General features: G+C 42.9%; 1 protein-coding gene across 1 annotated transcript; it reads right to left on the bottom strand.

Annotated features, from left to right (window-relative positions):
- Nucleotides 1–2308: 2308 nt before the first annotated feature.
- On the bottom strand, nt 2309–18467 carry SLC34A2 (solute carrier family 34 member 2). The gene is made up of 12 exons (XM_086612102.1): nt 18362–18467; nt 18120–18257; nt 17412–17540; nt 16323–16466; nt 15602–15713; nt 13349–13544; nt 12523–12618; nt 9998–10118; nt 9112–9279; nt 7650–7766; nt 4535–4659; nt 2309–2884 (listed from the first exon to the last, which is right to left on the bottom strand). Exons 1-12 carry the CDS (start codon nt 18465–18467, stop codon nt 2309–2311), a joined length of 2028 nt encoding a protein of 675 aa, XP_086468228.1.
- Between the last annotated feature and the right edge of the window lie 3104 nt (nt 18468–21571).

Raw genomic sequence — 21571 nt, 5'->3', positions numbered from 1 at the left:
CTATTAATTATTACCCTGATTCTTTTGTAAGAACTGCTTTCCCACGGTTATCATTGTGCTTGACGGTTTTACCTCAAGATGCAAAATAAGGTGCACATTGTTTAAGAAATGAGAAAAAGTAGATTAAAATGTTTTCCATTTCAATGGGTGGTTAATGGAAACTTGAGATAACTTGGAAAGAATTCTGGATATTTTCATCATATTTGTCCCAAAGAAACAGAGCATGGGAAATGCACGCAGGGATTTAAAGAAACACATTCTGAAAGCATCCAGAATTGGGAGGATAAAATGAAGAAGAATTATTGAAGATATCAAAATTCCACTTTAAAAATGAGATGCTGACAAAATTCTGTTTCAACTATAGGAAGGACAAGGAAAATAATTTTTAAAAGAATAGTTTGGCATAACTCTGCTTTCTGCTACTCAACTCCAGAAGAGCAGAACTATACCAAAACTAGATGCTTTTGGAAACTCACTCTGATTCTAAGCATTTTGTCACTGGCTCGCAATTACAGAAACTGTTGGAATCTCAGTATGAATGCGATTTGCAAACACATTTTCAGCAACATAGTCTGCCAGTTTAAATGTCAGTTTAAAAAAGTAAACAAAAACCATTTTCATTTCTAAAATGTATATATTTGCCTGATCGCCAAATTCAGCCTACTGAATCCCAGAGCTCTGAGAAAACAAACAACTATTCAGAAGTAAGTGTGTTGCAGCAGCACTGAGTGTCTATGTTAAACTAAGGGTCTTAGTATTTCTGTTACAAATTTGATCTACAACTCAGCCATGCAAACTGCCTTTAAATGACACTTGGCCTACACTCAGCCGCCTGATTGTTTTTAAAAAATTTATGGTATTTGTGGTTGGACTTCAGATACTATCCCATGCTCGCTGATATCTAAGCTATTGGAGGCCAGCAGAAGTACTCACTGCATCTTTGAAATGCTCTTTTTCCGACATTGAAATTACGCTTTTTGTCAGCCCGCGTTTCAGAGTAGCCTCACAAGCATTTGCTGAAACATCAGCAAGATTTGAGCACAGGCGGCTTCCCACCGAGTGCTACACTACCTGTGGATTGACTACATGTGGTAGTGACTACACCACTCAGGGATTTTATTTGGGATTTGGATTGCTACATACAATTGCCAGTAAAATTCACATTATTTCCAAGGAGGATGGTTCAGAGCACAAAGTGATGGTGCAGAGTGAACACTCCTTTCTCTCTGGTGAACGTTACCGTATGTCCCATGCTAGACTCAATCTGCTCTCTAGGTTCCCTCTTTTGTAGATCTAAAACCAATCTCCACAGCTACTCTGAAAAGTCATTTTGTGGCTCAGCCGAATGGAGCCACAGTCACACAGATCTCCAGGCATCAGCCCAGGCTTGGGTGGCTGCCTCCTCCCCTGCACTGGCCACTTGCCCTCTCTCCTGCAGTGTTCCTCTGATTGTGGGGTTACACGGTGAACAGGATCAGAGAGGACCATCTAGAAAGAGGAATGGCCACACAACCACATCCTGAGTCCATCTAGCCCTTTGGTAGCCACTCAGTGTCTCCAAATCCAGTGCTTAACCTTCAGCATGCAGAGGGATCAGCAATTACTTTTATGGTCTTTAGCTTGAGATAGTAAAAGATTATAACTCCTGTCCCCAGTGTTAAAGCAGACAGAGAGGGCTCAAAATGGGCTTATGCACACCCTTTTGCCAGAGAAGAACTCCCAGAGCTTCTGAAGGATGTCCCAGCATTTCAATTTCCTTCACATACATAGAATAGATTTTGTCCATACTGGGAAAACTACTGTTTTCCATTTTCACCACTGCAAACAAGCCAATGAAAACATTAGGATTCTTTTTTTTTCTTCTTTCTTTCTTTTTTTCCTTTTCCAGAGCTTTTTAGGTATTAAAAAGTGACTTCTGCTGAATAAGCCAGTAGATCAGAAAGGCTGTTCTACAAGTGCATTGTTTGTTGGTTTGTTTTTCAATCAGATTTGAATGGACTGCCACTCCTTTCATCCCCCTCTTCATGGGACTACATCAGGATTGCTTTTGTTTGCTACCGATAGCATTGGATGAAAGTACCACATAGAAGATCCTCTGCAAGCAAATCTGTCATTAGCTTTTCAACGGATCATAGATTTTCTAGGGACTCTGTCAAGCTTGTTTGACTCCATTCCTTGATGAGTGATATATCACTGGCTGCAGGAACCTAACAAAATTTTCACTCTGTCCTCAGTGCATTGTCCAAGGTGGTTTTCAAGAGCCTGACTGTCCTATGCTCTATCTCTGCTAACATGGGTAGATTCACTACTATAAGGCCGTGTTGTTTGTGCCTGTTTTCTCAACACAAGCTGCAGCTGGTGCCCTTCTTCCACCTCTTTCTTCATCAGCCATTGCAATGGCATTTTCATAAACCTCCATAGTTTTTGGTTGCTTGTCTTTGGCACCCTCCTGCTCTGCATTGACTTTGCAGCACTTGCAGAAGCCGCAGCAATGTTTCCCACAAAAGGCGAGTGAAGCCATAATTATATTGTCCCAGGGCTCTAGGGAATGCATCCAGACGGGTAGGAAATCCCAGTTTTGGAGCTTCTCAGGCAGTGAATGTGGCCGCCTCTTCTGCATGATATTAATTACTATCACAGCAACAAAAAGAGCAAACATGGGAAGGCAAACACCCAAAAGGACTGGCCAGCCTGCCAGTGACAGACCAAACACAAACAAAGGTAAAAGAAAGAAGCATACGAGAAGATAAAATATAGCAAACCATCTGTACTTGGCTGTTGTGTTTCCCAAGGTCTTGGCCATGCGGATTGGCAGCCGGGTAAAAGGTAGCGGGTAAAACAGAATAATCCCAGAGACATTGAAGAAAAAGTGGCACAAGGCAATCTGAAAGCAAAAACATTTGAGAAGTTCATTAGCTAAAATGCCTTTAAATGATCCTACCCACATGGTAGTAACTTCCAGAGGTGCTAAGACTCCATAGTTTCCCTTCTCTTGCTCCCCACTGTTTTTTTCTTGTCTTTCATGCTTTTTCACTGCAAGGCCTTTCCTAGCACAAAGCAAGGACTCAGTAATACTTCACACATTGTAAAAATCACCATCTACAAACAGAGGACAGCATTTGGACACAAGGCAAGCCTAGACGAAATGGCATATCTCCTCGCAGACGGAGAAGTCTTAAAATGCAGCTTTCAACTGCAAGAAATGGAGTCCACCAGGAATAAAGCTGACAAACCAAACGACTACCAGGAAACAGTCCTGTTATTAGAAAGGCATGAGAACCGCATGAGAACCACATGAGAACTGTTTGTTATTGGGTTCTGCATCCTTAAGTTTTCAGTGAAAAGATGAGAAACGTAAACTAGATATTGCATACAAGCTATTGAGAAATTGTTAATGGTACAAACCGGCATTTTCCAAAAATTAGCTAAAAGTTTAAAGGGCGTTGAGGAGATTCCTGGAATGTGACTTTGCCTGGGTCTTTTGTAATCGTTTGATTCACATGCTTCAAAATTGTTTTTCAAAAAAATATGTGTGAAGAGGCACCTACTTGCTAAAGCTTTCAGAAGTCGCTTAGACAGAATAAGCATATACTGAACAAAACAGTACATTCCCTGCTCACTTTATCTTATTTTCATTCTATAACTGTTATCAGACAAAAGTAAATATGAAAGTACAGGGGTTTATTTTTAAAATACGTTACAAAACCAGCAAGTTATCACGAAATCTGAGCTTGGTCAAGATAGCATCTTCTCATGATTACATCTGCTCTATCATGCCTGAGGACGATAAAATGACTTCTGTAATTTTCTTGATTTATTGTGGCTAGTAAAAAAACATGCATCGTATTCGCAAAGGAAACTTCATTATCTTTTGACTCTTTGATGTAGGGAGTTCATTCAAATGTTATCTGCTGCCTGGAATGTTCTTTACCCGGTGGTAAATGGGAGCACAAAGCCAGGCTGCCTACTTTTCAGATAGTCTGTGGCAACAAAGTATTCAATAAAACCCACTGAGATTAGATTTACAACCAGAAAATAGGCATCGTGATGCTCACTGCAACCTCAGGTAGACAGCTTGCTGTCTTAAGGGTTGTACAGCCTTCATTTAGGATTCAGGAGTCCCTGTACACTGCAGGAACAGAGTTAGGGTCCTGAGGAGGGAACGTACGGAAATTAGTAACCCTCATAAGGGACTACCAAAGAGGGTTGTCAGAGATGTGGGCGCTGAATTCCAAGCTGCAGAGACCCCAGACTTAGGGGTCAAGTAGCCCACCCTGTCTCAATTCTGAATTAGTTCAATCAGATCAAGCCCAATTTGCAAAAGCAAGATTGTGCTATATATTGACATTCTGAGAATGTCTAATAAGAGGTTTTTGCTCTAGCAGTTGAAATGAATGAGCTGTCATTAACAGCACATGCAAAAATCAGATATGACATCCATGGCATATTTACATCAGAGCCAATTTTGTCAGGTTTTTCTTCAGAAAAGTTGCTACTTCTAAATGAGGTCAAGGAAACATTGGTTTATACTGACCTGTAATGAATATTTTAATGTACTCCCCGGACTTGCTAAAGCTGCAAGTATAGCTGTCGTGGTTGTGCCAATGTTAGCTCCTAAGGTAAGGGGATAAGAGCGCTCGATGCTTATAACGCCGATACCTAGGAGAAAAGAAACAGGACTGAGTGGTTTCAGAATGATGGTGTCCTGGTTTCGCTGGGATAGAATCATAGAATCAACTTTCTGCTGAGAGAAGCTGCATTTCTAAAGTAAGCTGCATTTTTAACAAGACTGCAGCACCCAATTTGGTGAGAACAAAGTTGATGGGACACTTTGTTTTAGTTCGCAGCCAGTCGTGATATGTAGGTATCCATAGTGATCAAGGACTTTTCAACTTGTTTTGACTGACAACCAAGATGTCCAAGAACCTGGGGGGAGTGTGGCTAGGGTAGTGGACACCTAAATTGGCAAATGAGTATTCCATACCATGTAACATCATAACCACTATAAATTGAAAAGTTTGTTGGAGATGGCCTCTCTTTCTCAATGGTCACTGTCCCAGGAGGGTCTCGTCCATCATTCTGCTCCTGAGGTCTACTCTCTCTGTTCTGGGATTGAAGTTGCAGGATTTTCCTGCTCTGGGATTGCTAGCTGAGAATGGGCTGGACATTGGTCAAGGAGTGGTGAGCAATTGCACTGTACATCACTTGTCTGTCTGTATGTATGTGTGATTATTATTATTATTATTATCCACTTTATTTTATTTTATTTCAATTATTAAATAGTTCTTATCTCAGCCCAAGGGTCTTCTTTCCTTTTCCTGATTCTCCTTCTTGACTGAGGAGGGGTCACTGGGTAACAAAACGGGCTACTGTTTAGCCCCAGATATGGTGGACGAGAAGCTCAATATGAGCCGGCAATGTGCTCTTGCGGCGCAGAAGGCCAACCGCATCCTGGGCTGCATCAAGAGGAGCGTGGCCAGCAGGTCGAGGGAGGTGATTCTCCCCCTCTACTCTGCCCTCGTGAGACCTCACTTGGAGTATTGCATCCAGTTCTGGAGTCCCCAACATAAGAAGGACATGGACCAGTTGGAGAGGTTCCAGAGGAGGGCCACGAAGATGATAAGAGGGCTGGAGCACCTTTCCTATGAGGACAGGCTGAAAGAGTTGGGGCTGTTCAGCCTGGAGAAGAGGAGGCTCCGGGGTGACCTTATAGCGGTCTTCCAGTACCTCAAGGGGGCCTACAAGAAAGATGGGGAGAGGCTGTTCAGGAGGGCCAGTTGTGATAGGACAAGGGGTAATGGTTTTAAAATAGAGGGAGGTAGATTCAGGTTGGATATTAGGAAAATATTTTTTACCATGAGAGTTGTAGAACACTGGAACAGGTTGCCCAGAGAGGTGGTGGATGCTCCAACCCTGGAGACGTTCAAGCCCAGGTTGGACGAGGCCCTGAGCAACCTGATCTAGTTGGAGATATCCCTGTTCCTTGCAGGGGGGTTGGACTAGATGACCTTTGAAGGTCCGTTCCAGCCCTAACCATTCTATGATTCTATGGGATAAATGTAGGCAGATGGAGAAGATAAAACATAGAACCATAGAATCATAGAATGGTTTAGGTTGGAAAGGACCTTAAAGATCATTTAGTTCCAACCCCCCCGCCATGGGCTATGGGAGGGCTGTACAGAAGTTAATACCACAGTATTTCAGTCTACTTTCCTTAAAAGATAATTCAACGTTGAAAGTTTTTTAAGTCTACAGTAACAAAGAGCTGTCAACTGTAGAGAAATTATGTATTCTGGCTGTGAAATATGTACAGTGACAACTCTTAGACTGCCGCTGGACGTTACCATTGAGAGCTCATGGCTTACCAGAGATGAGCAGTAAACTTGGGAGGGGTAGGAGACTTTAGTATCTTGTCATTTATGGTATACTAGATGTGTGAAATCATAGAATTATAGAATCACAGAATGGTTTGGATTAGAAGGGACCTTAAAGATCATCTCATTTCACCCCCCTGCAAAGGGCAGGGACACCTTCCACAGGAACAGGTTGCTCGAAGCTTCATCCATCCTGGCCTTGAATACTTCCAGCGATGAGGCAGCCACAACTTCTCTGGGCAACCTGGTCTGGTGTTTCACCACCCTCAGAGTGAAGAATTTCTTCCTTATGTCTAGTACAAATCTCCCCTCTTTCAGTTTAAAGCCATTGCCTCTTGTCCTATCACTACATTCCCTTGTAAAAATCCCCTCCCCAGCTTCCTTCTAGACCCCCTTTAGGTACTGGGAAGCTTCTAGAAGATCTCCTTGGAGCCCTCTCTTCTCCAGGCTGAACAACCTCAACTCTCTCAACCTCAACTCTCTCAGCTTGTCTTCAGAGGAGAGGTGCTCCAGCCATCACCTCATCTTTGAGGCCCTCCTCTGACTCGCTCCAACAGCTCCATGTCCTTCTTATGTTGGGGAGCCCCAGAGCTGAACACAGTACAACAGGCGGGACCTCATGAGAGCAGAGCAGAGGGGCAGAATCACCTCCCTTGACCTGCTGGCCACACTTGTTTTGATGCAGCCCAGGGTATCGTTGCCTTTGTGGGCTGCAAGAAAACATTGCCAGCTTATGCTGCTCTTCTCATCAATCAACCCTCCCAGGTCCTTCTCCTCTGTGCTGCTCTCGATCCATTCTGCATCCAGCCTGTATTTATGCTTGAGATTGCCCCGACCTATGTGCAGGATCTTGCACTTGGCCCTGTGGAACTTCATGAGGTTTGCACGGGCCCACATCTCGATCCTGTCAAGATCCCTCTGAATGGCATCCCTTCCCTCTAGCGTGTCAAACACACCCCACAACTTGGTGTTGTCAGCAAACTTGGTGAGGATGCACTCAATCCCATTGTCCACGTCAATGTTAAACAGCACCAGCCCCAATAACAATCCCTGAGGAATGCCACTCATCACTGGTCTCCACTTGGACATCAAGCTGTTGACCACAACTCTTTGAGTGCGACCATCCAGCCAATTCCTTATTGAAGGAGTGGTCCATCCGTCAAACCATGTCTCTCCAATTCAGAGCCAAGGATATCATACGGGACAGTGTCAAATAGGTAGATAAAGAATAGGGGTAATCCCATGGGGATAAATAATATAGTATTGATAACTTACCGACAAGTGGTGTAATAGCAGATGTGAAAACAGAACTACTTTGGACAACGAAGGTCATACCAGCCCCTGCAAGCATAGCCAGGTATCCCGCTAGCCAAGTAAAAGGAAATGGAAAATCTAAAAAAATAGAGGGAGAACATTGTCTTTAGGTTAACAGGATGCTCTACGTAACAGTAACACAGCAGTGAAAAGACTATTAAGCATTTCAAATGTAGATATATTGTCTCTTAGATGACGATTTTTGGTCAGAGTCAGTTCCACTGCTCTAAATTACCCTGTTCGCTGTACTGCCTCTCCAGCCTTCCACCACTGGATACACTTTGAGACAGATACTAGACAAGGTAAACATTTGTCCAGGGTAGCATATATGTTGTGGTACAATTAGGTACCAGAAATGTTTCCACAGAGGTCAACACAAAACCTTCTAGGTGTCTTGAGTGCTTTGGTTTCAGCAACCAGACCACCACTGCCTGGATGTGATCTTCAGAAAGCTCTGAAGATCATCCTGAGAAAATCAGGTTGTTTGTTCTAACTAGTTTCAAGCAGATCACCTCGTAAAAACTCACTCTTTAACTCTTGCAAAGAAAAGCTAATCACAGTGATTAGAAAAACTATGCACAATGGTTCCCTGTCATCTGCAGATTTATGAGTGAGTCAGGAAGTGAGGACTAGATCAGAATAGATCACAAATGAACAGTAACCAGCAGCTGGTTACTTTCTACCCCTCAGTTTTGATTTGAGCAGTGTTCTTTGCCCGGGAGAAGAGAAAACAGCATGGGGACCACTTTGTTGCCTTCCCCATTTCTTCTCTCTTCAACCACAACCAGAGATGTGCCAGGACTGCTTTTCTCTGCTACAAGTTCTAACTGCTCTGTCTAAGGGAGGATGAAGAAAAAGCAGTTAAGTGAAAAAAAAAACAATGACATTTGCACTCAGTGGGTCCAGGCTGAAAAAACAACTGGAGAATACGGAAAGACACAAAGTACCACTATTCAGGGCTGCCTTATCCTACTGAAGTGAGGGTTAAGCACTGGAACGGGGCAAGCAAAGGGAATTAGATCATTAATCACTACAAACTTTTTTTCAGCTTACTTTAGAAGAGACATGCAGGCTCTGTGCCAGAGCAGGCAATCACGCTCTCAGCACTTCAGCGCTATCTTTTGAGGACGGGAACATTACATTTCTAACAGCTAATGATTATACATCAAGAAACCGAGCCTGGACTTTGGTCTCTGTTGCTGTTAATCTGCTGCAGTTCTCAGGCAAGCTGTTGGCTAATAGATTTTTAAAAGAAAGAAAATAACATGCTTGGGAGAAAAAATGTTGGGGGGAGAGTGATTTTGGTTTAACACCGTTTTCTTTAAACTATTCTATAATATTTGCCAGAAGGGGAGATATCAATAAACGTGCTCAGTGTCCTTGTCTTTCCTGAAAACAATCTTCAGGAAAAGCAGATACTTACCAGTGTTGATTGTCTTCTTGATAACGCTCGCCACTTGTCCTTTAAGCACAGAGTTTAATAGCTTAACGATCATCACCAAACAGGAGCACAGAACGAGCAGGGACAGAGCCAGAAGGATGAGACCGATGGCAAGATCAGGCAGGTTTGTGTTTGCAAAGAGATGCCGGCCTGAAAAAGAAAAGGAAAATGAATTGGCCTAGCTATGTTTTTGCTTCTGATCTCAAGCCTAGCTCTTGTTTTCATCCATGAAAACGGGAACAAAGCACACACGGCTTGAAGAGAGAAGGAAAAGAGTGGAAATGCCACCTGCCTTGCTCCACGAAAGTCATGTCTGAGGTGGGCTAGAGGGGTTCTTGTATGGATATGCTCATAAAATACCCAGTGGGCAGCCCTATGGGACAGGCAGGAGGTGGGGACCCTCTGCAAGGGAGAGGAATATAATGGTGTGAGGAAATTTTTGTGTGCTCTGAGCCGGATGATGGGTTGGCTCTTCCCAGCAGTGACTGTGCATCTGAGAAGGGCCGCTGAAAGTCCTGAAGGGTATGCGTAGGGGTGGAGATATCCGAGCAAACATTGCAGCAAAGTAACTGAAGCTCCAAGTCACCTGGACATCGAAGGTGACATGATACTGAAAGACCTAAATTACTGATGTCAGGGAGCATGGAAAGAGATCCATCTGCAGCCAGATACCATGATGCTGCTGGTAACTCCAGCTGTGTAGCTATAACAGAGCAGGGGCTGCTCTGACTGCACCCACAGTCATACCTTGTATCCAGGTACAGGCGAGTGCCTCTCTATATACCTCCAGAGTGGTCTGTTGACACCATTAGAAAGCTATATACATTTGAAAAGATACTGCCAAAGGAGAAATAGTTCTCCAACTTACATTTACTGATATATTCTGTTTCAGTTACATTCTTGATGGTCCATGTTACGTTTCCCTCAGTCCAGCAAAGGTCAGGAGATGTGCAGTTTTCTGAAGGTGGAATGGTGACATTCTGCAGTGTCTAGAGATTGCCAGACAAAGCAAGTAGTTCAGTCAAAGTTCTGGGTTTTTACTACAACCAAGCATTCATCAACTAAAGGCAGATTTGTAAACTGGAGTGTAAGCTGGCACCACGTTAACGACAGGGCAAAATTTTTTACATTCTTAAAGTAAATGGTTGTGCTGTTACCCAAGTCGATCCAGACATTTAAAGACCAAAATATCCCCCAAACCTTCTGCATTGTAATAACCATAGCACCAAGTGATCAGTAGATAAGAACCTTAACTACTGATGTCAGGGTTTGTGGAATGAGGTTCATGTCTGGCTGCAGCTGGGGGACACTGACATTCCTTTTCCAGCCAGGGCCACAGCTTCCCTGGGTCAAAGACAGACCTTCTTACTGTCATCTTAACTGCAATTAATGGACTGGTGAGTACTGCCCAGGACTGTGATTCAGCATGCTACAATACTAGCGCAGCTTCTGCTGCTGGATGAGCACAAGCTGCTCACGCTGACCTTCTGTGTCTCCATTTTCCTGTCTGTAGAAACAGAAGGGCAGCTACTGCTTTCCTTTTTAAAGCTCAAACGCTATCTAAGAGCTAATTACTAGCACCATGATTATCATTAGTATTACTGAGCTAAACTTGAATTTGCAATAGGATCTTCATTGTAAGAGCTCCTAGCTCAGCCACGCTGCATTCTGGCACTAAGTCCATAAGTCCTTATGAAGATTAAGAAAGAGTTTGCTGACTGAACTGTCCTTCCCCACAAGAGCAGTTAATGGCCAAATGGGCTCTGAAACACATTGCTGAACAGGAGGTATCTTTAAGACATGTTCAAATTATTATCTTTTGCACAAACAGGAAAAGAAGAATCCTGTTTTCTTGCTGGGCACTGCCTGCAGACACCTGCATTTGCATTCCCCCTCCATCTGATGCAGATGAGCAAAGCTGGGGCTGGGTCCAGTGACCTCATATCTTCAGAGAGAGCCTGGTGGCCTCCTCAACACGTCAGCCTTCACAAACACAACATCACCTTGTTTCTCGCCTTCCTGATTTTTTTTCAGACATCTGAGTTTCAAAGCAGCTTCATTAGATCAAAATATTTATCCTTATGTTTTGCTTTAAACGTGAGGGTCTGCATGTATTATCCATGCCATAAGTCCGTTTCATCATTTTTGCCAGAAATGAGTTTAACCCAATAGAGATGTAAATCATTTAAATGATCTGCCTCTTCTCCCACCAAGTTTGAGTCAAGTTTGTAGGGGTTTCATGTGTTTTTTGTAGTTTGACTATAGGCTTGGGCTATAGTTACACAGCCAAAATATCATTAAGCACAGAAAGAAATTGTGTATATGGAAACGTAACCCTCAGCCTACACTTTCTGTGTAGTTACTTGTTTTCTAAGAGTAGGGGACTATAGGACTTAGGGGCTCAGACCTCACTGAGCAGTATGCTGTTCCTGCCTGGGGAAGTACGGTGAAGGGGTAGCCAAGTGCAGGCTGGGGCCCAAGACCAGTACAGGTGCCCCAGCATTATACCTGCCCTGAGCTGAAATACCCAGCCCCTCAGCAGCGTAACCTGAGCAGAGCTTCATGTTAGCACAGCTCTGCTCCTGGCACTATCTCCCCAGCTAGCGTTTCACTGGCCATCCAGATCGTCATTCAATAGGAGCCTGGCTCCTCCAAAATTAATTTTAATCTCTGCTGTGTGTCCTTAAGTATCTTCTGCCTCAGGACTTCAGGAATTACTTTTCTATACACAGCAACAAGTAGAATTGTCTAATTAGAGATCCGAGGGATATTAAATGCGCTAATTGTTAGTTAGCTGAACAACAGAAACCAAACACTCCACAGTTTACCAAAATACTCATTGGTGTCGATCTGGGCAACAGATTCCTTCAAGCTGCAGCGTTGCTTGAGTGAAGAACAATGGGACGCAGTCCCACAGAGGCTTTCTCCGAGGGCACCTTTCCAGGAAAGCTGCAAATAACCAGCTGCCACCAGATCACCCTAACACACGTAAGACTAAAGCTGGGTAGATCAATAGATAAACAGTGGACAAAAAGATATTTTCTTTGGCCTATATTGCAGATTTTTTCCACTTTCAGGGGGTTGGTAGGTGTATTGGGGTTTGAAGGCATTTGGATGCGAAAGGAATAAAAGGCTTGGCTTCAAACCACCAGTTCTGATAAGCAAGGGCCTGCATGGTACCAAAAGCCAGCAGGTCAAGCTCACCACTGGTATGACATCCTTTGTTTACATGGAGCAAAAACTACATTAAATTGTTTTCATTCTTTTTCTGCTGCAAAAAAAAATACTCATTAAAAAAAAACTCATTTCACAATCCTATGATAAGGAGTGTCAGCCACAGTTCAGTAATATGCTTCCTGAGGAACCTGACAATGAATTTAACATGATACTCACCACATTGGTTTCAGTTACACACCAAATCTTTAACAGGCTTTTGTTTTTTGCTGATTCATCATTTGTAGCAATTGCGTTTATTACTGATTTATCAAGCTTAGAAAAACAAAAGAAGAAAAAAAACTCACATTATTCCAACTTGCACCACATACTTCTGTTCAGTTCTACTCAAATAACTCCCTTTGGAAGCTCAACTATGTAAAGCTTCCATGACCACCTCTAATGCTGGAGCTGCTGCCCAACAAGTAGGAGGGAGTTTACTCCCAGAAAAAGGTGCAACTCTACACGTACAAACACTGCGACTTATTCTCCTCAAATCATCCGCCACCTCATATCACCTTTTCTATTTAAACAACTATATTGGCACAACTGTCCAAATGCATTTACTGTCATTTTAGGAGCTGTGCGCAATTCCCCTGGCCTCCAGCTGCCCGTCTAGATGTGTGTGTTTCTCATCATTTCAGTGTCGTCTCTTCAGGTTCTATGCAGATGTTCTGGATGTGCTAGGTTGTCTCTGGTGGTACTATGGGCCAATGTCTAGGCAACAGGCTGCCATCCCATCCATCTCACGTGGCTGTGTTTGTCCACACCTGCCTTCCCAGTCCTCCTAGCTAGGTCTGTCATCATCAAGGTGAAATGTGAGGGAAATAGGAAATATAGAGCTGGGGTTTATGAAATGCAAATAAAAAGAAGAATCCATCTGCTAATGAGCTTCACCCCGAGGACACAGAGAAGCGAGTGGGAGCCCCCATCCCATATTCAGAGCACTTCAGTCGGCTGTGACTGAACCAAGTAAGCAGCTTCCTTGACGAGAGAAAGAGCTTACCTCAACGATGAGCTTCGTAAAGGGGTCTGTGATAACTTTCAGTAGCTCAGGGGCGTCCTCACCACTTTCAAGATGAAAGGACTCAACTATAGCATTGGTGAGATGGTAAAGATAGCCAGAAATAACTTCAATGGGCAACAGCGCAAACACAGCAAGCCAATTAAAGAAGTCATGGATTGTTGCCCCAGCAAAGGCCCTGCATGAAGAAATTAAAAAAACGAGCTGCTTTTAATTAAACAACATGTGCACAACATCAATTAAATATGAAATCATAGAAGTGAGGATGAAGCCCATTTCAAGATGGCAATCATTTCATTTCTAGGGTCATAGAGGATGACTCCTTTGCTATAGAGCTTTTTCTCCACACTGTTGACCAAGCGGAAGAGCCAGCCAGGTGAGTGAAACAGGACAAATCAGAAAAGGCAAAAGTGATCCTTTACACAAGGCTGCAGAATTACTTGTCTGAAGAAAGAAGTGGTTGTGCAGCCTACATATGTTTTGTCTCTCACGTATTTTGATACATTTTTAATCCTCAGCCAGGCATTGCCTCTGGGACCTGTTCTCCCTGACTCATGAGGGAAGACAGCTCTTTGCAGCCCTCTCACATGTTCTTGCAAACCATTTTTGTATGGCATCCCTCTAGCTTCACCTCCACAGCCTGAGGAGCCACAGCTCTTCCTTCAGAGGCTTTGGATAAGTATGTTTTTTGATGGGATATTTATTGATTTAGTGATTGAGTGCACCCTCAGCAAGTTTGCTGATGACATCAAGCTGTGTGGTGTGGTGGACACACTGGAGGGAAGGGATGCCATCCAGAGGGACCTTGACAGGCTGGAGAGGTGGGCCTGTGAGAACCTCATGAAGTTCAACAAGGTCAAGTGCAAGGTCCTGCACATGGGCCTGGCCAATCCCAATCACAAGTACAGGCTGGGCAGAGAATGGATCGAGAGCAGCTCTGAGGAGAAGGACTTGGAGATGTCAGCTGATGAGAAGCTCAACATGAGCCGGCAATGTGTGCTTGCAGCCCAGAAAGCCAACCGTGTCCTGGGCTGCATCCAAAGCAGCGTGGCCAGCAGGTCGAGGGAGGTGATTCTGCCCCTCTACTCTGCTCTTGTTAGGCCTCACCTGGAATACTGCATTGTCACGTGAAACCAGGACATACTTTCAGCTCTGAGGCCCTCAACACAAGAAGGACATGGAGCTGTTGGAGCGGGTCCAGGGGAAGGCCACAAAGATGATGAGAGTGCTGGAGCACCTCTCCTATGAAGACAGGCTGAGAGAGTTGGGGTTGTTCAGCCTGGAGAAGAGAAGGCTCCAAGGAGACCTTTTAGCAGTCTTGCTAAGACCCTCTAAAGGGGGCCTACAAGAAAGCTGGAGAGGGAGTTTTTACAAGAGCATGTAGTGATAGGACAAGGGGCAATGGCTTTAAACTGAAAGAGGGTAGATTTCTATGAGAGATAAGGAAGAAATTCTTCACTCTGAGGGTGGTGAGATACTGGAGCAGGTTGTCAAGAGAAGTTGTGGCTGGAAGTGTTCAAGGCCAGGTTGGATGAGGCCTTGAGCAACATGATTTAGTGGCAAGTGCCCCTGCCTGTGGCAGTGGGGTGAAATGAGATGATCTTTAAGGTCCCTTCCAACCCAAACCATTCTATGATTCTATGATTTCACACATCTGATGTGCCATAAATGACAAGGTACTAAAGTCTTAAATGCCTCCCAAGTTTACTGCCCATTCCAGTAAACCATCAGCTCTCTCAGTGATAATGTCAAGTGGTAGTCTGAGTTGTCTCTATACATATTTGACAGCCAGAACACTTAATTTCTCTACAGTTACAAGCTCTTGCTTGCTATAGACTTAAAAAACTTTCAACATCGAATTGTCTTTTAAGGAGAGTAGAACAAAATACTGTAATATTAACTTCTTGTACAGCCCTCCCATAATTAAGACATAATCAGAGGTGGGTGGTATAGTGGGAGCAATTGAAAATTTATCCTTGTGCAAGATCTCGTTAAAAATGGTGGATTCTTATAAAACCACGAAACTTTTAAAGGAATTCAATATGCTTTTCTTCAAGTATAAGAATCCTTACATCTAGATAGCATTATACCTTGGTTGTGCTTGTGACTTAACTAGACATTCAAGTTTTGGTCAATAGAAAGGTTGAATGGCTGTAGTAGTGATAGGGAACATGAAGCAAATCTATGAATAAGGAATAAAAGCAACTTTTCAGTTCTAGCGTTTAAGTACAATACCTTCTAAATTCATTCCTGTCCCCGGCTTGCATGAGTGCCACAATCGTGTTTGTAACTGAGGTGCCAATGTTTGCCCCCATTATGATAGGAATGGCTGATTGAACAGTCAGCACTAGAAAGCAGAAAAGGAAGCATTGAATGAAAAAATTAGATCATTAGCAAGCTCTTTTCTCCAATGAAAATTAACATCTGTTCATGTCACTGGAACCCTGACTGCCCTTGATGTCACTGGGATTAGGCACTCCAATCCATATACGTTTGCTTTGATGAAGACCCTGGGAATGTGGTACTCCCATAGTCTTGTGATCCTCATTGAAACTGCAGTCCATGGCCATCCCTTTTCACCACGTTAGAGGGTCAGAGTAAGATAAAGTCTCTTCTTTCCCAGGCATTTTCCTATTTACTGCAAAATTTTTAAATGATGTCACAGAAACAAAGGAAGTTCAGTAACTGGCTAACATGAGAAAAGTATGCAGATCCTCCCAAAATCAATGCACTCAATGTCAAGGCTTCCAATGATTTCCATTGCATTTGTGGACCTACTACTACTACCACTTTTTTTAAATTTTATTTTATATCAGGGCAATAGCTGTGAAAACCTTTCCCTGTAGTCTCTACTCTTACACCCAAAGCTTCTACGACTTGAACACAGGTAAGACTGTTTGCACCCCAGACCAAGATTAATGAGTGATGTCTAGGAAGATATTGTAAGCAGACTTACACGTGGAGGACACCATGCTGACCACAATGGATGAAGAAGTGCTGGAGCTCTGGACCATAACAGTCACCAGAACTCCAATCACCAATCCCGCAACAGGATTAGACAGCACTGAATCATCTTGAAAAATGTCCCCTGCGGCTTTACCTACAAAAAACATATTCTCAGAGTGAGGGAAGTGAAAGGTAACGTCCATAGGAATTATCAGAGCGTTTAATTAAAGATCATTCAACCATTTCATTGATATATATCAACCATTTCACTGATATATATAGCCATGCTCGCCAGCCAAAAAATGTCCAAGATGATGCAGCCCAGGGATCCAAATTCAGGTCCCGAACTCTAAGTTTCTCAGTTAACAGAGAATACTTTATATTATCTCATTTCAGTAACTGACCAAGCTCTACTGAGCTCTGCAGAGAACCATGTAAAAACACAGCCATCACAGGAAAGACCGTAGGACAAAAAACCACACATGCATAGATTTAAATGCTATTTCTGCCTTGATATTTTTGGTTACTGCATTAAGAAAAACTATTTTAGTAATCCTGAGTAATTCTGTTCCTGTAGCTTTCTGTGTTCTCAAAAATCAAAAATACCTCCACAGAAGCTCACGTATTTCTCTGATAACTGCTTCTGAATGCATCAGCAGAATTCAATCCTTGCAGATAGGTAAATGTAAAAAATGCATTCAACAGTTTTCATCTTCGAAGGATTTGGGGGACATTTCAGTGCTGGATGCTTTGATCAAGAGCTCAATTTTCATATTTCACATTGTTGAAATGTCCTTCATATGAAACAGATTTATGCACAGATGTATTCATGTAAACTGTCACTAAAGTAACAGGAACTTATTAAGAAATCAGGGCCAATAATCCCTACATCAACAACTCTTTGGAATTTGAGAAACAAAGGCCCTTTCAAACAAACGAAGGTCAGCCTTCAATCAGAGCTACTTCCTTCTGAATCTATATCTCAACACATAAAGCTGTGAAGAATGTTCTCAAAGAGTGATACCTGTGATTTAGTCACTCAGATGAAATTTACTGCCTCATTCATACTTTATTCTTGATGTTTTAGACATTTTCATACCTCCTACCAGTTGAAAAGCAGAACTCAGTACATCCAGAGAACACACGAACAAGTAGAGTAATCCAAGTAGCATAACAAACTTCCCTATCCCGTAGAGTACACGAATGATTTTTCCTTTTCTATCCAATTCTGCAAAACAAATACATTATGCATAAAAGACTCGCTTGATGTATCTGGTGTTCTCTCTGGAACAGTCTAGCACACAGGTAGAGACTACAGAGTCAAAGACAGTGTTGTGACCCCAGTGTGTGATTAAACCCGAAAGAATGTTGTTCTTAATCACATTTTAACTGCAGAAGTAGGTAGTTCGTTTAGCTAGTTTTATTATGCAAAAGTTTTTGGTATATGACAAAAGCCTTATGACGTCTGAGATTGATCCTCAGTTTTACACAGTCTTTACTGAGCAAAGAAAGACAAATAGGAGCCTGGATATAAAACCATATTAGCTTTGGATTGTTTTCCATATATCCTCATGTTTTAAGGAAGGTAAGCAATATGATTTCCAGATGATTCTTAACTGACTAAATATAATATCTTCATTCACTGGTGGGGAAGGTGAGACAGATTGTAAAGCCTACCTCTGAAAACTTGTCAAATCTTACGTTTGATTCTGCAGTAAATATCATTTCAGAAAAATAACAGAGACAAAGATACCAAAAGTGATGGGAAAAATAAATGCAGGTAACTTATTTACTGAGAAATGGCTACCTGACCACTTGACCCCTGTGTCCTGTAGTTCTGGCAGAGCCCATGGGTCGTCTTCTTCTGGCCTTGTCTCATCTATCAAGGCTATTGTGGAAAACGCAGGTTGAATTTCCCCTTTATTTCCAAGTGAAGCCACGTTGCCTGATAAAATAGAACATTAAAAAACTGAATTAATTGATTTCTATCTTCTCCAAGGAGCCACAAAATGTACATATTTCTGTAACTTAAAGGTGAGCACACATTACCTTTGTGATTTTCTCCTTCTTTCCCAGCCATGTTCTGGTTTTGCTTGGAAGAGTCCCCAATATAGTTATTGGTTTCAGGCTTTTCTACTTCAGGCCAGGGAGCCATGATCTGTGGCAAACAAAGCAGTGCTGATTAAAATGCAGTCAAAATATTCAACTTACAACAGGGTACGTGAAAAATATAATTAAGTTTAAAAGCACAAGAGGTGGACATGGAACGGAAGCAATTCTTCCTTGAACAGAGCTTTTTACTAACCTTTATGAATTATTGCTTTATTTGCACAATTGATCTCTCAATTATCTTTTAAATCACAGAGTTGATCTATTTGTGCAATTTACACAATTGAAAAATAATATTTCCATCTCATGCCTGTATTTTTGTACACTTTTAACTGTCATGAGAGCAAACATTCCTCTGCTTTCTGAACCTTAGACGTTTCTTTTCTTTCACTCATTTTATCTCCTTTCAGCAAAAATCAGAGGACTATTTTGCTTTCTTCCACTTTCTGGATTTACCTGACTGTCTTTACGAAACTGGCAATGCAATATACAGACCTTAGCAAAGAAAACTCTTCCCTGAAGTATTGCCTAATTTGGGTCACATATGCTAAACACAATCTTCTCGTTGCCTTTGCTGGTTCATTCCCATGGAAGCGTGGAGGAGAATGTGACCCTGGACAAGGTGGAGGAAGACCCCAGAGTTTCGAGCTCCAGAATGATGCTTGCTAAACAGCTGGACAAGAGCGTAATTAGATGGCAGCGGCCATTTGCGGGTCTGTGTTTGCCTATAACTCACAGCTGATGCTGCGAGCGAAGCTGACGTAGTGGCAGCAAGGTCAGGCTCACCCGTCTCACCTGGGGTCTCTGTCCGAACCTCTTCCTTTCTCACCCCTTTTGAGCACTTTTGACACACATTGCAATATCAACAAATACTAACTTAAAAAATAAGACATTGCGTGGCCAAATCCTGCTGGCACAGGTACAAGCACATGTGACAGACCTAGCCCAGGCACAAGAGGAGGAGGCAGCTGTTCCTTGAACCAAAACCTGGAAGAGTCCTACTTATTTACTTCACCAATATCAGAAGCCAGAGGGACGAAGACAAAAGAGGGGGAAGGTGACTATGGGGAGCCGACACAATATATGAAGATACTTCTACCTTTCCAGGCTTGTCAGGCTGCTGATTAGCTCAGACAGTGTGACTGAAAACTCAGTGGAAAGGATGGGAGAAGTGAACTCTACCCAGAAAAGCCTCACATTCAGATCTGTCTCTTCCACCCTCTCTGCCACACCAGTCAGTCAGTGCTGCAGGCAAAGTTGTCCCGCAGCCACCACATCTGGCACCCCCACGGCCAGAACATCGGTGAGGGAATTTGCCTGAAATGCTCCTCGTAAACTGGGCACTTGTGCCCAGCCTCCAAAAGTCAGTGTCAGCGTTGGTACCCTGCTCCTGTAAACAAGGTTCACCTGCATTTAGCAGTCACTCTAAGGGAGTATCATTAATCATTCATTTAATCATAATCCTTTATGTAGCTGACGGTGAAAATATTTTGACCCTGCCCACATCAGTAAGCCACACATCCTCCTCCTTTAGCTGGGGAGGAAATGTCACAGACAAAGTCACTCATGTCTTACTGTAACAGAGGAGGGTATTGTTTTCTGACACTTCAGGGAGAAAGAGTGTCTCCCGTTCCACATTAGCAGGAAAAAGTATTCTACAATCCCCTTAGCAAAAACTATCCTTTTCTGCATTCTTTATCTGTGGCGTAAGATCCAGAGCAGCTCCCAAGATACACAAATAAAGATCTCAGAACAGATGGAAGAAAATCACTCTTGCTTGTTTCAACAAGAATTTTCATTTGCTTGGAGCAAAATCTCATATTTTCACCGATGCCAGAACAACCTCCGAGCCCCACCCGTGCCAGAACACCTCCGTCTTGTTAAACGAGTTTCATTTATACATGTTCAGCATTTAAAGAGCTCTAAAAAAAAATAACTGCTCAGCACAAGTACTTCTCAAGTGAAATGCAATCCTGAAAATGCGTTGGAAATTCACATGTGAAGATGCATTGACAGCGTATTCGCACCATGGAGAGACACAGAATATGCCAGACACCACTAGTCCTAGAGATGCCATCAGTACTTTTACAGCTCTTCTGTTACCCTCGGTATGGAAATGAAGGATTCAGCCTGCATGATTACTGTATGGAAACTGAGCTAATGCATTCCCTGGAGAAACCGGAGCTTGAAAACTTCAGCAGACAAACCACCTCTATGTCTCCTAAATCAACTCTCTCCATCCAAGAATTCAGCAGGGCATTTCTTTATAATAAACTTCTCCTGTGTTCCTGAAGTGCTCAGGATCCCACAGGTACGTTATGTATTATTATTGTTTTTGCTTTATGTGATTAAATACCGCAGAATGAGGGTTGACCACCTCTGTGGAGGAAGTTTTTTACAGGTATGTACATAAAATTATTCATATAAGCCCTAGTCAACCTCTGATTTCAGAAGGCAGATTGGAATACTGGGGATCTTTACAGTATTTGCCTTGTGCATTTGGGTTTGCAGAGGTATTATTAGAACAGCCCATTCTGTATGATTGGTATCAAGGACTGATGAAAGCAGAACATTCTAGATCCTTGAAGTGCTACCAAAGCTGTCAGCTTTCTCCAGATCTCAACTCTTGTTAAGAGGAACAGCTGAGAAGATAGTTTACAGCCACCTGATACTCTGTTTGCTAGAGTCCTGGCCACAGCTACTTACTGTTAATTAATCACTGTGCTACAAGGATAATCTACATTCTACAGTTTTCCCTTCAAAGAATTCTTCCTTGGCCCAAATACAGACATTAACATCCTGAGAAAAAAATGCAGAAAATCTGGGTGCTGCAGAGGAGCAGAGCAGTGGGTTGACAAAGCTCACTGCATCATTCCCTGGCAGCTCATATGTGCCTTTGGAGAAGCTGACGTCAGGCGTGGTATAAAAGATCAACATCATTTGACACAAGATAGGAATGACAATGGAAGCCCTAATAGTGGTTTACTTTTGAACACCAAAGAGGTAACTACACTGCGAAGGAACACGCCAGAGAACGGGCAGAGGATGGGCCGGTGACGATGCACACCGCAACAAGGAGCGACGTTCAGCTGGACACACCGGTCCAGGTCCAAAGGCAGGATAGCCACAATTGCTTGGACGAGGTGCCCA

The sequence above is a fragment of the Tauraco erythrolophus genome, chromosome 5 (genome assembly GCF_009769465.1).
Source record: "Tauraco erythrolophus isolate bTauEry1 chromosome 5, bTauEry1.pri, whole genome shotgun sequence".
In the NCBI taxonomy this organism is placed as follows: Eukaryota; Metazoa; Chordata; class Aves; order Musophagiformes; family Musophagidae; genus Tauraco; species Tauraco erythrolophus.
Note: the sequence above shows the minus strand (reverse complement) of the source record. Positions and strands in the feature narration are given on the sequence as shown.

What these genes read in the sequence shown, in the direction of transcription:
- SLC34A2 (XM_086612102.1), bottom strand. Translation starts at nt 18,467, where the DNA reads ATGGCTCCCTGGCCTGAAGTAGAAAAGCCTGAAACCAATAACTATATT. An exon ending in TTACGAAGCTCATCGTTGAG is followed by an intron (nt 12,619 to 13,348) that starts GTAAGCTCTTTC and finishes TGTTTTTCTAAG; the next exon opens with CTTGATAAATCAGTAATAAA. An exon ending in CAAGAAGACAATCAACACTG is followed by an intron (nt 7,767 to 9,111) that starts GTAAGTATCTGC and finishes CTATTTTTTTAG; the next exon opens with ATTTTCCATTTCCTTTTACT.